The sequence below is a fragment of the Electrophorus electricus genome, chromosome 5 (genome assembly GCF_013358815.1).
Source record: "Electrophorus electricus isolate fEleEle1 chromosome 5, fEleEle1.pri, whole genome shotgun sequence".
Lineage (NCBI taxonomy): Eukaryota > Metazoa > Chordata > Actinopteri > Gymnotiformes > Gymnotidae > Electrophorus > Electrophorus electricus.
The window spans coordinates 11,833,903-11,848,367 of record NC_049539.1 but is presented as its reverse complement, the minus strand read 5'-3'; the positions used below and the strand labels follow the sequence as shown (position 1 = coordinate 11,848,367).

General features: G+C 39.2%; 1 protein-coding gene across 1 annotated transcript in view; it reads right to left on the bottom strand.

Annotated features, from left to right (window-relative positions):
* Positions 1-33: 33 nt before the first annotated feature.
* znrf2b (zinc and ring finger 2b) overlaps positions 34-14,465 on the bottom strand; it is a 28,663-nt gene continuing 14,231 nt past the window's right edge. Inside the window, exons 3-5 of the mRNA XM_027001155.2 lie at positions 2,179-2,284; positions 1,768-1,849; positions 34-1,525 (exon numbers count right to left, since the gene is read on the bottom strand). Of these exons, the coding sequence (XP_026856956.2) occupies positions 1,792-1,849; positions 2,179-2,284 (164 nt within the window). The 3' untranslated portion in view covers positions 34-1,525; positions 1,768-1,791. The remainder of the gene's footprint in view (positions 1,526-1,767; positions 1,850-2,178; positions 2,285-14,465) is intronic.

Sequence of the window (14,465 nt, the reverse complement as noted above, 5' to 3'; positions counted from 1 at the left end):
CATTGCTTGTTTAAGGTTCCATATGAAGATAATGCTTGCATTCTTTTCAAAAACTGGTGACTGAAAAAAGCCTATCCATGTTTTGAATAAAAATGAGTGCATGGAATTTTGTGTAAGCCAAGATGCAGTAATGCAGTGGATGTAGCATCTCAGTGCAGAAGAGAAGTTAACTTTAATGTTAAGGGTCACCATGATACATTATAGCCCTCCAACACATAGACCCTATTGACCATTATTTTTACCTGGGAAATACTGAATCCATAAGACTAGGCCATGCAGCTAAGCAAAGGTCAAGTCAGTAAATATTCCATGTACCAGCTTGAGCATGTGCTATCTAACTACTGAGGCACAAATATACCTGCCTCGCTGTTCAATGACAGATTAGACTTAGACTTGTCTATGTCTGATTTATTGATCAAAGGGCCACTAGAAGACAGACATTTTCAGAAAGCAGCTCATTATTTATGTTAATATGTAATGTGGCACAGGGCATGTGGTACATTATCTTAAATAACACCAATAACAGGAACCAGGTTCATCATCGTATATTGAGAGTTATTGTTAGCATTGGGCCAGCATGCTCCCTGGTTGGTTAGGGTTACCACTGGGTTAGCATTCTCCCTGATGTGTTGATTAGCTTTAGAATCCTGTATGATAAATTTAGGCATAAAATCATTCTGGTTGTTTACAAACATGTCACTTTTGCACTAGGTAGCTTTATTGTTTTTAAGTATTTATATTCATCACCAGTATGTTAGTACTGTCATGGATGTAGAGACTCAAGTGCAAAACTGCATGACATTCACCAGACTCAAGCAGAGCCTCTCTGACAGATATTGCTATGAGTTTGCCACTGCTGTCTTGGCTGTGAATGACAGGCAGGGCACTTCTAATCTCAATATGGCTGTGAGGCCAGAGGGTGCCCGCTCCCTTACATACACTGGTGTGGGATGGGAGAGGCTCACAAAGGCTCCACCTTCCCAATGCCTTCACCACCTTTCACAACTTCAGTCTCTCTGCCATGATAGGCTTTTGAGATCTGAAGATGAAGGCACTAGTGGACAAAGTCATATAAGGGACCTCTTCCGCCTCTTAGTGTGGGTGTTTTGTTTTCCTATGAGGCCTTGTGCGTCCTGACAGTTGGTCGGTGCCCAGCAAAAGCAGAAGAAAGCAGGTCCAGTGACTGGATAGCCCAGTTCAGTAGCATGTTCAAAGAGAGGGTTCAATAAGTGGATCAAGCAGAATATCCATGTTGAATCAAACAAAATAAATCCAATGATCATATTTGATTTTGAGAAAAGACTATAGGAGGATGCAATGGCACAGAGGCGAGTTTCCCTGAAGGTTGCTTCATTGAGTTTTGGCACACTGGAGCTCATATGGTGGCTGGTGTGATAGGTGCTATAGACCCATAGTGACTACAAATGGTGTCCAGCAGTCATAAGGGCAGATAACAGGAAGGAGACTTCACATTGTTGTCTGCTACTAGGCTACATCACTGCTCTTCACATGGATGTTGAAAACCCTGGGACCAAACAACAACAAAAAATATGGTGGTAAGAAAATTAAACATAGCATATGTTCTAAGTTGGCATGGATACAATGAGCACAAATCCAAAACTAAAAAGTGAAAGTTGTATAGGAAACCATTTTTAAAAGTTCACTGTTTTTAATTTAGTCTTTAGTGAGATATCAATTTACATTTTTTATTTTTTTCAACCACAGTGTAGAATGTAATGGTGTTCCTTTGACACGTAATCTCATTACCTGTGCAAGACCGAAGAGGTTGCTTTAATCTGAAGGATGTTCTGGACACCATCTGTTCACTTCAAACCATTCATCAATGCAGCTGTGTAGGAAAGGTCAAACCATGCCAGAAATATTCACAAGTTATGTATCTCTGGCCAACATTAGCAATATTGATAACTTAATATTCGGTATTCTGTAGTAACAAAAGTTAGAATTCATAATCACTGATGATAAATCTAGTAGCAATGCTAAGGCAGAACAAGTTAAAAGCGAACTGTCGCACTGATTATAATATGATATATGCACATAAATTCTTCTAATATATTGATTTTCTGATCAATGAATCATGTAATTTTAAGGCAGTGGCACAGTGCAATGTAATGTGTCATGTTTCTGCTGATTGCAGTCATTTAAATCTGGCTGCAGTACCCTTTGTGGTATATGCACAGGCAGGGGAGGCGAGCAATGGTGTCTCCCTGAAGCAGATCCTCTAGACATATTGCACATTCTCCAGCCTCCTTCGACAGCACATCCTCTGAAAGGACAGAACCAAATCAATAAGGTCAAATTTGTGAATACAAATTTAAAACCAGCAATGTATTACCCAAGTGGAATTCTGTGTATCTTGCTACATTAGTGATATTCAGTACAGCTCACACTTCATGGGACCCAAAACAAAAACGGGTTAGTGTGAAAAATGGGACAGTGATACAGTGAACATGAAGAACTAAAAAAAAAAAAGGAATCTTCAAAAGAAAACAACAAAAAATCTACATTCAATATTACCAATATACTATTCTGATGTTATCATACTTCTTTTCAACTGTACTTCACTTTGCTGAATGCTTAATGTGATACAAAGTTATTTTGATGTGACTAAACAAGCAGTGAAAATAACTACTAAATGGTGATACTTGAAGCATTGCTTTGCCAGAAAATTTAATTCACACAAATTACCACTTACAGTAGAAATGTAATCGCTCAGCCAAGGCAAATTTGGTCACATATCTTGCCTTTATTAATTTCATACTGGTGCTATGAATCTAATCTACCTATGAATGAATCTACTTCCAAACTTTTCTAGAAATACTTGCTTATTTGATCTCTTGCATGCATCTTCACACATCTGAAAGTTTTTTGTCACAGAGAATATAAAAATGAACACAAGGAAACATCACTTATCAAACATCTGGGCTGATCAACAAAATTTAATGAACTAATGATACTGTCTCAATGGGTTTTAATCACTTATCTTAAGTGAGTTCTGCTAATAGTTTCAAAATATGTTAGTCTTCATTTAACCATGCACATCAGTTCAGAGATGTTGATGCCAATTAAACATTTAAGACAAGAGATAAATGAATGAGGCAACAATTAGCATTAAAAAATATATAATTGAACATTTTTTCTCATCAGTGAATAATGATGACTAATCACTGAATTCCAGCAATATATTACAAGTATAATAGTTTTATGAAAATGCTTTAAGGTTTGCCTGAATAATAGTGCAGAAGCCAGAGTGTCTTCATATAAACACCAACAAACCAGCAGAAATACAGAAGGTTGATTTAATTATTTGGAGTAACAAGCCATAATTAAAATATCTTTCACACAAAGCATTATGCTTAACCTAGTTTTAATTGCATAACTCATATGGATGATCCGGATGATCTTTTTTGCACCATTTATTACACTTTTCATCATTATCTCTGTTAATACCACTTAAACTTACTCTGAGAACCTGTGTATATGCTGCCATATATCTATCACTCTCAATGTCTTTGTTTTTTTTTTTTCTCTTAAACCAAACATTCATTTCCAAATGTGAATTAGTACAATGTTTCAAGAACTCTCTCAGAGACCAGCAGAGGGTGCTTATTGTCCACTATTGGGCCAGTCATAACACCAGCACTACTACAGCACTCTTGATTTCTCTGGAGCCATCAATAAAAGGATTTTTTTATTAATCACAGGAAGAGCCATTTTACTGTTTTCATTTCTTCCAACTCACTGACAAATGTAAAAACAGTATGACTACAATATTGGATTGTGTACCGACAACAAAAAATCACAATGGTAAAAGCCAAGTTCTGGGGGCCCAGGACTCACGGACCAGAACCAATGCAAACGTTTTCATGTACTGCTGGCTAGCAGACAGTGATCAGTGATGCTTGCTAGCCCCTCCACCATGGCATACACATGGCACTCTGGCATACATGTGACTGAGTTCAAACAAACATAGAAGTACTGATAAATCGGGTTCAGACTTCTTTAATCATGTAGATCAGTTCTTACTCTATAAAATATGAACATGTAAATCTCTCTAAATCCAATGAAATACTGGAAATGCCAATCACACATTTGATCAAAGTAATAGTCCCAATTTAGAACAAAATAGTGTAGTTGGGTTCTGAGAAAGGTGCTACATAAGTGTAGCTTCATTCTTTTTAAATCTGGGTTAAATATGGATTATTGTTATCTGAAGTTTTGAAAATTACACACACATTTTTCACATACACCCACTGTCAAAGCTAACTGGAAAATTTTTTTTTTTGGTTTATTTTCAATTGAAGTGACTTCCTACATAAGTAGCCTGTAACATTTCTAAACCATTTCAGTTCTGTAATTTTCACGGTTTTTTTTTTATGTAATCTGCTGCGTTCACAGAAGTACAACAGCCCACTTCCTTTTCCAAATGAAGCAGTAGTCCAGTTCTGGTCGATGAGCCACTGCACAGAACAGCTAAAAGCAGCTCTGGAAGCCTGTTGATAGCATATTTAGTAACCAGAACTGAACTTGAGCTCAGCCTTTGTCATGTAGGCTACTAATGCTCAGACTACTAATGTAAAACTATCAGGCATAAATTTCATCAAATGAAAACCATAATTTGCCACAAAATTCCAAGTGAAAAATCTTTAATGCAAAGTGTTCTTTAGAAGACTTTCATTAATCACCAGTCTCCAAAGATGTAACCTGTACAATCATTTAACTTGTCTCTTAGTGAAATGATGCAGATACACAGCAACCTAACTAATCAATAAAGCTGTTATTAGATGCTTTATTGGATGGGTGGATGGATGGATGGATGGATGGCAATAGAAGAGAGCATAGAGATTAGCAAACAGAAATGTATATTGAAGAAAACAATTTACAGGCCGTTTTATTAAGCCAATAATACAAACCTTTAAACAAAAGATTTTTGAATAATTACAAAATGAAGGCGGATGTATGTGAAAAATTTAGCCAAGGGCATTTAAAGAATGTTATAAATGTGCAAGTGAATAATACATATATGTACGTGTTAATTACACCTTTATTCTGTCTTTTTAAGTGCCTGACTCTTCCACTTGATTGTCTCCATACCCCCTGTTTAGATTGACAAATAGAAAACAGTAATGTGACAAAAAGGGTCAGTGTGGGAGCACTGAGAACATTGTACTTGATGATCTTAATGAGCTGTATTCATAATCTCCTTATTGATATCCCAGAGGAAGGCAGAAACCAAGCAGGTGGACAGAACTATGTAACCAGGCTGTGGTTTTGTGAATTCAAGTTTATGAACTCTGAACAAGGCATCTACTATAATGTTCTTACTACCAGGTCTGTATACAATAGTAAATGAAAAGAGAAAAGTGAACAATATTTCCCACCTGGCCTGGTGAGATGTGGGGAATTTGTTGGGTTTGGAATAATCTTGATTCTGATGATGTATGTAAATGAAAAAAGATGAAGATGAATCCCTCAAGCAGGTGCCTCAAACAGCAAGGAGCTCCTAGTTTTGTTCCACTGGAGGGAGCTTCTTAGAATGTAATTGTTTGGAGCCTGGGCAGATCTCATAACCTCTGTAACAGCATAGCCTGGCTCCCACTGTAGAGATGTCCATCTCAACCACAAAAAGCTTTCGTTTTTACAGTCACTGTGCATTCATGCTTTCTTACCCTCTTCGAGTCTAACTGAAATATCTAGTGAGCAAAAGCTGCCGAAACTTTGTAGATTATGAATCTATGATAGTTTCCTGTCAATCAAGCTTGCTTCTTGGAATATCAGGAACACAGACCAATTTCAGACTGATTTGACAATTTGGTTGGTTTTTGAGCAGTGTAATCATATTTTCAGCTTTGCATAGGTATAACTTAACATTAATATAAAAACAACCATTTTATTTAATTTCAAGATTATAAACCTAATTCATTCATTTTAAGACCACTCTGTCCATCACAGCCAAATGGCCCCATTTCAGAAGTACCCATACAAGTACCTCAGTGCCAAAATAACAAGCTTAGCATCATATAACTACATAAATACTGCAAAAATGCTCACAGTCAAATCTAATAGCCTCAAACGCTTCAATAGCCCTTATGTTCATGTAATCTTCTAAACAGCATAATATCCTTGTCATTTCAACTTCATGTCAGTTCAAGTTTTAAAGGTAGCATAGAATGGAAAACTATATTTTCCTTGGCATAGCTAAATAAAGACAATTCAGTACATCTTTCAAAGTCATATCCTGCATTAGCCTATCAGGAAGCTACTCCAAAAACCCTATACTGTTACATAACAGTTTTGACTGATTAAAATCTACATACCTGAAATTTGCATGCACTGGCCCACTTTTTACCCCAAGCACAGCCGAAACTGCAAAAATTCTGCAGGTATTGTAAAGAACAAAAATAATGGCAATGGAGCAATGGGTATGGTTGACAAGTTGTTAATTTGCCCTGCACATTTCACTCTGACCAGTTTCTCAAATTTTAGACAATACTGAGAAGGCTTCACTCAGTGTTTGGCACTTCTGTTCCCAGGGTGAGGAAAGCCACCTTTCCTGATCCAGTTCCTGTTCCCAACATGAGACGCCACCTGTCCTGATCCAGTTCCTGTTCGCGACATGAGAGGCGCCGTCCATCTTGCTCCTTTGGCTGCGCCCCCAGACCTCCCGGGCCCACTGCTGACCATCGAAGCCATGCCCCCAGACCTCCCTGCAGCATCGCTGACCACCAAAGCCGCACCTGCGTCACTGACCACCAAAGCCGCACCTGTGGACCTCCCGGACCCACCATTGACTGACGTAGCCACTCCCCTGGTCCTTCCTGGCCCGTTGTTTGCAACAGCTGCATGTCGGGACCTGCCGACCATAGCTGCTGTGCTGCTGGATCCCCAGCCAGACTCTGTTCCCGGTTTAGAGGATGCTGCACTGCCAGTCCCCGTCTCCGGCACAGAGGTCATCGCCTCATCAGTTCCGGTTCCTGGAGTGGATGAAGCTGCCCTGCCTGTCCCCATGCCTCATGCCAGGCCTGTCCCTGTGGTTGCTCCTCATTCCTCTCCTGTTCCCAAAAAGGCTGCTACAGGGGGGTCCCCAGGACTCCTTTGGCCATATCTCTCAGTTCCCTTGCCAATTCCAGTACCTGCAACCATGCCCATTGTGTATTTTGTTCCTGCTCCTGTCTCTGTTATGTTGGAAATACTTACCTCAATCCTTGCTTCTGTTCCTGTCCCTGGTCACACAGCTGTATCCAATGCCAATGTGTCTCCTCTCCGTACCCACCCACTGTTCCAGCCGTGTTGCCGGTCCTACTCCCTTTCCCCATCTTGCTTCAGTCTCTCAGTCTGCCCCGACTCTTGTACCATGGCTTAGCCCCGAGTCCTGTACATGCCCCTGTTCTTGCCACAATCCCTGACTGTAGTTCTGCCCCATCCCCTTTGTCTATCTATAGTCCTGCCCCTGGACCTGTTCCTACTTCTCTGTCTACTATTGATTCTGTTTAAGCCACAGTGAGGCCTTGCCATAAACCAGCTAATCAGAGTAGATTATTCATGGATAACAAAAAAAACCCCCCAGCTCATTTCATTTTAGCGCCAAATCACAATGGGCTTGTAGAACCATAAGTGAGTTTTGTTTTTTTGCCCTGACCAGTCAGATACCTTTGATACAGAAAACTTAAATGCACTCTTTGGCATCTTTAAAGTCATGAAAAACACATGAGACTTCATCATGTAGACTTTGAGTATGTTCACAGCTCATCAGAAATGTTCAGCTGGCCTTGTTTAAAAAAAAAACAAAACAAAAAAAAAACAAAAAAAAAAAAACACATTCATTAAAAAACATTGCTCCTCATTATTTGTCCATTTTATTCATGAGCATGGCTGGACTGGACATCTGGCAGACTCGGCACTTTGCCGGTGGGCTGAAGTGCCTTTTGGTCATCACTGTCTTTTTATTGTTCTCTGAGCTGTCCATAAAATAGAGACCATTGGCCTAATCACTTCTTTGAACATCTCCCCCTCTAGACTCAGTTTTGTCTTCATTAAACAGAGTATCTGCAAAAAGGTAAAGGATAAAACGCAAGGGAGGTACAGAGATATTGCGGTTTAAAGAAAAGATATGCACTTCTGGCAGATTCTGCCAAATGTACTAAAATATCTGACACGTTTGTTGAAGGACCTTCTTCAGAACTTTTGGATGATGGTGGTGAGAGGCACAGTGAGGAGAATGAGGAAAATGAAAGGGGAAAGGGTGGGAGAGGAGAGAGTGTAGAACTTGTGGTAAGCAGAAGTTAACATCAGGCTGACAGCCTGCCTCAACAAAATGTCCTGAGAGATGATGAGCATTAGGCTATGCTACTCTAGAGCCCAGAAACCTATTAAGATCCTCTTGGTAAAATTAAGCATAAAAAGCATTAGTGGTGAACAAACTATTTTTGCAGTATTTGCAGTTATACTGATAACACTACAATAAAACAAATTCTGAACACGTAGCTCTACATCAATTTGGTTAGTTTGCTACTTTTATGAATGCAGTTGTAGTTTGATAGCTAGCTAGTTATAATGTCAAGTTACCATGTAGGCAGGCCACAGTGGCTAGCTAACACACTGGCTACAACAATTTTGCTGTGGGCTAGCAAGCTTTTTGCTTTCCATGGGGAATTAAAAATATATTTTAATGTGTCTCTCATACATTGTCTTGTTGACAATGTCAGTATTTTGTTAACCACCACTGATCAATATTAACAGTGAGTCAGCTTGTAGCATTTTTGGTTTGTTCATTTATTTATTAATTATAAGGAGAACAGTACTCTTTTGGGACCTTAAAAATGTGTTTTGGAGCCAGCTTTTCTTTGGGTGTTGATGGATGATTTATAGAAATTAAATTGAGGCATCCATGCAATCATGTATTTATTATTCGTAATTATTCCATTATTCCATCTGTAAAATTATTCCATGTGTTGTATTGTTTTTTGCTCCTCTATCAGGGATCCAAGAATTCTGGACCTGATTTATCATTATGTAAAACCTCACCCAATTATCTCTCCTCATTTCACATTGTGCCAGGTTGAGCTAATATTTCCAGAGGAGTGTGTCAGCAAGAGAGAAGAGAGCAAGAAGCAGGAGGACAGATTATTTTGTCTGCCTTGAGCCTTCTATGTGTGGTACAGATATTTTTAGATCATCACCTGCAAAAGAATACCAGAAATCCACTAGTGCAGAAGGTATTCACCTTTAAATATTGCAAGGGACATCATACATTGTTTTGTTATGTCTTTTATTTGGGAAGAGGACTGACATCAGCGTATTCATTACTGGAAAGTTAAATTGGAGGCATGTACTCCAGCATACAGAGGAGCAAGAAAAGAAAATTGCACACTGAAGCTTTTTATAAAGTGCTCAAAAGCATATATGAACGGCATGTTCACTAGCACTGAGATGTCTGTTTATAGGGAACAATTGAGAAACAGATGCCATGTTTTGGAGTATGTAGTGGATGTGGCTAAAGTGCTTGGGAGGAGAGGGCTGAGCTACAGGCTGGTGTAGAATGAGGCAGTATAAACATTGTGTGACACCACCACAGTCCATGGAGACTTTTTAGAGCTCATCTTTTTCTCAGGAAAGATGATTATCCACTTAAAATTGCATCTTGACCATTGAATAGAGAAGAACAATAAAGAACCTCACTCCAATAGATAGATGCTGTCGAGCATCTAATTCAAGTGAATATCTCCAGTGATATCCAGAAAGCTGGAATGTTCTCTGCTCAGCTTGATACAGTACAGGACACAACCTCTCTGGATCAATGTTCAGTAATATTAAGGCATGTTGCTGAGACTATGCGTGTTGCTTTAGTGAAGTGCCATGCATCCACAGGGCAATACTTGATTTTGCTCTCAGAAGTCTTAAGAGTCTCTGAAACTGGACAAGAGCATGTGTATAGGGAAAGCAAAAGATGGAGTGTCCAATATGCAGGGTCACAACAAAGGTTCTTCAGTACCTCCTACTCTCCCACTCATGTGCATGTGTGTTACTATGCTCACATATTTAATCTTGTGCTGGCTGACATTACTAAAACTGTCATTGAAAGCAGAATGCTGTTCAATCAACCGAATAACATCTCTCTCAGAGGGTTCATCTGTGAGAGAAACAAATCAAAGAAACAAATCCATAGGCACGTCTTTCCAACTGGAGAGACAAAGTGGTGGGCCAAGTATGACACCCTTAAAAAAGTGGACATTTTGATAAACCAGAGGGTGGCCTCTTCATTAATGTAGTACTCACAATGGCAGCCACAGAACAGAAAACAAATGAAATGTCAGCAATATATGGCAAAGCACAAGCATTTTATGAGGGCTTCCTGAGATATGAAACTGTACAGACATGCCTCAGACTATTTGACCAAGCACTCCACTGTCCAAGTACCTTCAGACAGAAGGAATGCCCATCCTCTTTGCCCATCAGATGGTGATTGCCACAGGAGAGAACCTCAAAGCACCAGGTTTCACAAATGTGAAGACAGCTGCAGACACACTGAAGAGATGGAGGAAGGAATATACATTTAAAGTGGTGGCTACACTGACTCTGAAATGAATATGAAGAAGAAAAGCAGGATCAGAGAGATGACTCGAGATGAGGCACCAAGTGATGCTAAGAGAGCATATGAGGTGAATGTACACAACACAATTCTGGACACAGCTATCGAAGCCATCCACAGAAGCTCTATGACACATGGCACTCACTCTGCTGATCAGGCATGGCTGGAGCCCAGGAACTTTCAGCAAATCAGAACCATTTATCTTCCCAGTAATGTACTCCAAGACCTCAGTAAATGTCTGATAAAATTTGACAGCAGGGATATGGTGGCCAATCTAGAGTCAGAGCTGAAATGTTTAGCTGGACAGTGGTACAGGCTTACAGCATCACATGTGGATGTATGTATATGACCAGAATGGTGGAAGATGGATCTGCAGAAAAGGACTAGGAGACATATTGTAAATAAAAATTGTGCTGCTATGAAATGCTCAGGCAATTCAACATGTCAGGTGCTTATCGTGTACTTGAACTTGCAAACAAATTCCTTCTGATCCTTTCCCTGACTCAGGTGGCCTATAAAAATGTTCTCAATGCTCAAATTCATTAAAATTACATAAGTGTAGCCTCTCAACAATCAAGCTGGAGCCATTTTTGTTGATGGCCACTGAGAAAGACATCCTCATTGTTTTGGACTCTGGCATGATCAGTGATAGGGTTGCTAAGAAGACTGAGTTATTGACAAAGCAGCTCTTGTAACTGAATAAGGTGACATGAATAAAATGGATGACTTCTGAAAATATTAATTGTAATGTAGCATATTTTTGCTTTCTTCAAACCTGAAACTCTCTTCCCCTCTGACACTTGTTTTATACAGGATTCATTCACGGACCATCTGAGCAGTCATTTATCATATCTACTCTCTCACCTCCATACACTGGGTTCACTCATTTATTTTTTAAGGATTAACGAGCATACTTTTGACTTAGTGAGTCTACAATTTATTCAACATGACTTTGTCTTGAAAGCACCAATCATCTGATCAGTCATTGATCATCTTTGCTTTGTCTGTCTCCCTTTCTCCCTCATATACACAGGATGCCATTGCTTGTTCATTAGGATTCATCACTGTAGGGCATACACTTTTTTTAAATGCCACTTTTTGAAAGCATTTATCATGTTTCCTCTCTCAATCTTCTTTGATTCCCTCTTATTATATGACTTTACTGTTTTAAAGGAGTGGTACGGTTGGTATACATATTAAAGGGGATATTAAGGGTGCAGTGATGTGTAGTGTGTGTGATGCATTGTGGCAGGTTGCCTCAGTCCAGTCCTTTTCTTGAGCAAAGTTTCTAAGCACCTCTTCTCTCACACTTTCAAGCAACAGTAACAGAACTTAAAACATGCTAAGACCTCAAATAACAAGTGCTGATTTGCTCAGGCAGTGTTATATATTTAATATGTAGGTAGTAAGCATTGAGTGTTTTGTAAGAGATTTACAAAGAAAACTTGTATGAATGATCATGTGCCAAGACAATATTTAAATTAGGTGTGTGCTAAATGTTCCCTATAGCCCATGTGTACTCTACTAGAAACATAAATTGAAACTGAAATGAAATTATGAAATTATATTTATTTAGCACCTGTCAAGCTACCCAAGGTCACTTTACAATTAACACACATGCTTTTACATCCAGCCACATGCCAGTGAGAAAGGCTGCCAATTGTGCATAGCTTACTCTCAACTGGAAACCTCAGCCATCTGGGGGACTGAATCGGGTGTAGGAAGGGAAGAGAAGACAACACCCAGGACCGAGCACCATCCACCACTGGGCACACACAGGCAATTTTATTAGGATATCCAACTCCATGTTTTTGGACAGTGGGAGGACTCCAGAGACCCAAGAGAAAATCCAGGCAGACAGAGAGAGAACATAAAACTCCACCCAGATAAGGAATCAAACCCGAGACCCTAGCACTGAGAGGCAAATGTACTAACGTTTGCAATACAATAATATATGTGTATGTATGTAAGTGTATGTGTATGTAAGAGCTACACGTCCTGATCGTTTTTTTTTTTTGGCCCCCGTTACTGATCCGAGTAATTTAATACTGAGTATCTTCCGATATCGAGTCTCAGTCTGATACTTATATTACTATTGCACAGTGCACACGTCAAGTACATTAGTTATTCAAATGAATCCAAAGTATACGCTCGACAATCATCCGTTGCTTTTTTTCATATTTTTTGTATTGTCCCGCAAAATGACATGGACCCATTGCTTGTCTATTTCCCAAGTGTTAAACATCTCGATTGCTTGTTATACATGCTCTGCTGTATGAGACCCGCGGAATTGTTGCGGGTGCAATAGCGCACGCTTTAAATCAAAAGTGGAGTCAATCCAGTGTGCCGTGAGAGTACGTGACATCGGGGAAACCTAAAAACTCCAAATATATGTGGTAAAGCCAATAGCCGTCACATCTGGTAAAGCCAACAGCCGTCACATAAAAGACCTTGTATGTGGTCATGTCTGAAATGTAGTGCCGAGAGGACTCCAGAAGCTCCAAAAGACGACGAAAACCTGTTTTTTTTTTTTTTTTTTTTACACAGCGATATACTGGATATCCAATGCGATGAATTCAATTAGCTTCTATGTAAGCGTTTTGACCATGTTGATTTCTGTAGAAAATTTCTCTCTTCTTTTAAAAGTTTTCTCTAGTGTGTGTGTGCAGCCTTTGCCTGGCTAAGCTGAGTAAACTCACTGGTGGTATATCAAATTGGTAGTGTTGAACAATGCAATGCACGCATTTCGCGAGGCAGTGGTAGCAAAGCTGACATTACACGTGGCTGCTGGTCTTGTTTAATTCTCCAGTTTAAAATATTTCCACACTGCAGACAGTTTACGACACCCGTATGACCGCATAGGATTGCAAACCACGGATCGGTCTTAGGTTTGTGCTCAATAAAGCCGATACCGATCAGGTAAAAAAATGCCTTCATCTTAGAGATCGGATCAGGACATTCCTATCATTAGGGCATAACTCCAAAACCAACAAAACATTTAATTTTGCTCTCGCATTTTTACACACACAAACCTTTTGTAAATAAGAGCCTGCATGTACTGGTACACTGATTTAATTTTATGCCAATTTTGTTAATCCTTTATTGCTCCGCACTCTGTCCTCTCCACTGACTTCCATGTTTTTCATTTAAGAGCCACCATACTTCGTATTACTAAATTATCTACCAGCTATGTCTGCACATTCTTATATATTCCAATTATTTTATTAATTCATCCCTCTTCTTTTTCCTTATTTACTTAAATCACACCTAATTTACAACGGCTCTCAGTCCCAGAACTTTTAAGGTACTGCCACCATACTGCACAATATACTTTGGGTCATTTAATTCTCAAAACAAGACTACGTCTGTATGCCTCTGTCTAATTCTTTGACTACCGATTTCACCCATTCAGTTAAAGGAGCAATAACTACTTTTTACCACCAAAAAGGAGCAAACAATATTCATAAATGAGATTGTCTTATGGTTTTGTTCTAGAAAGAGCAGCTCACATGAACCAGTTTATGCTCCTTAGAGCAGTCCCCCCACATGGAGGTGGCTATGTTCAAAATTGATTTAGTAGAGAATCTGAAGTCTCCCCCCACACCCCAAATTCCATCTCCAAACACATATACATATACTTTCCCAACCAACACAGCAATACAAGCAACTTGAAGTAGGTCTTTAAACTTCCTTTTCTAGTTAATTTATAATCAATCATGCCAGTAGTAAATGTACTACAATATGTTTTAAAAACATTTACAATTTGAAAAAAATCTGCCATCAGAAAAGAGAGAAGGCTTTCTCAAAAAAACTGATTTAATTTTGTTCCATAGAAACTGAACAGGACTTTGTTATTGTT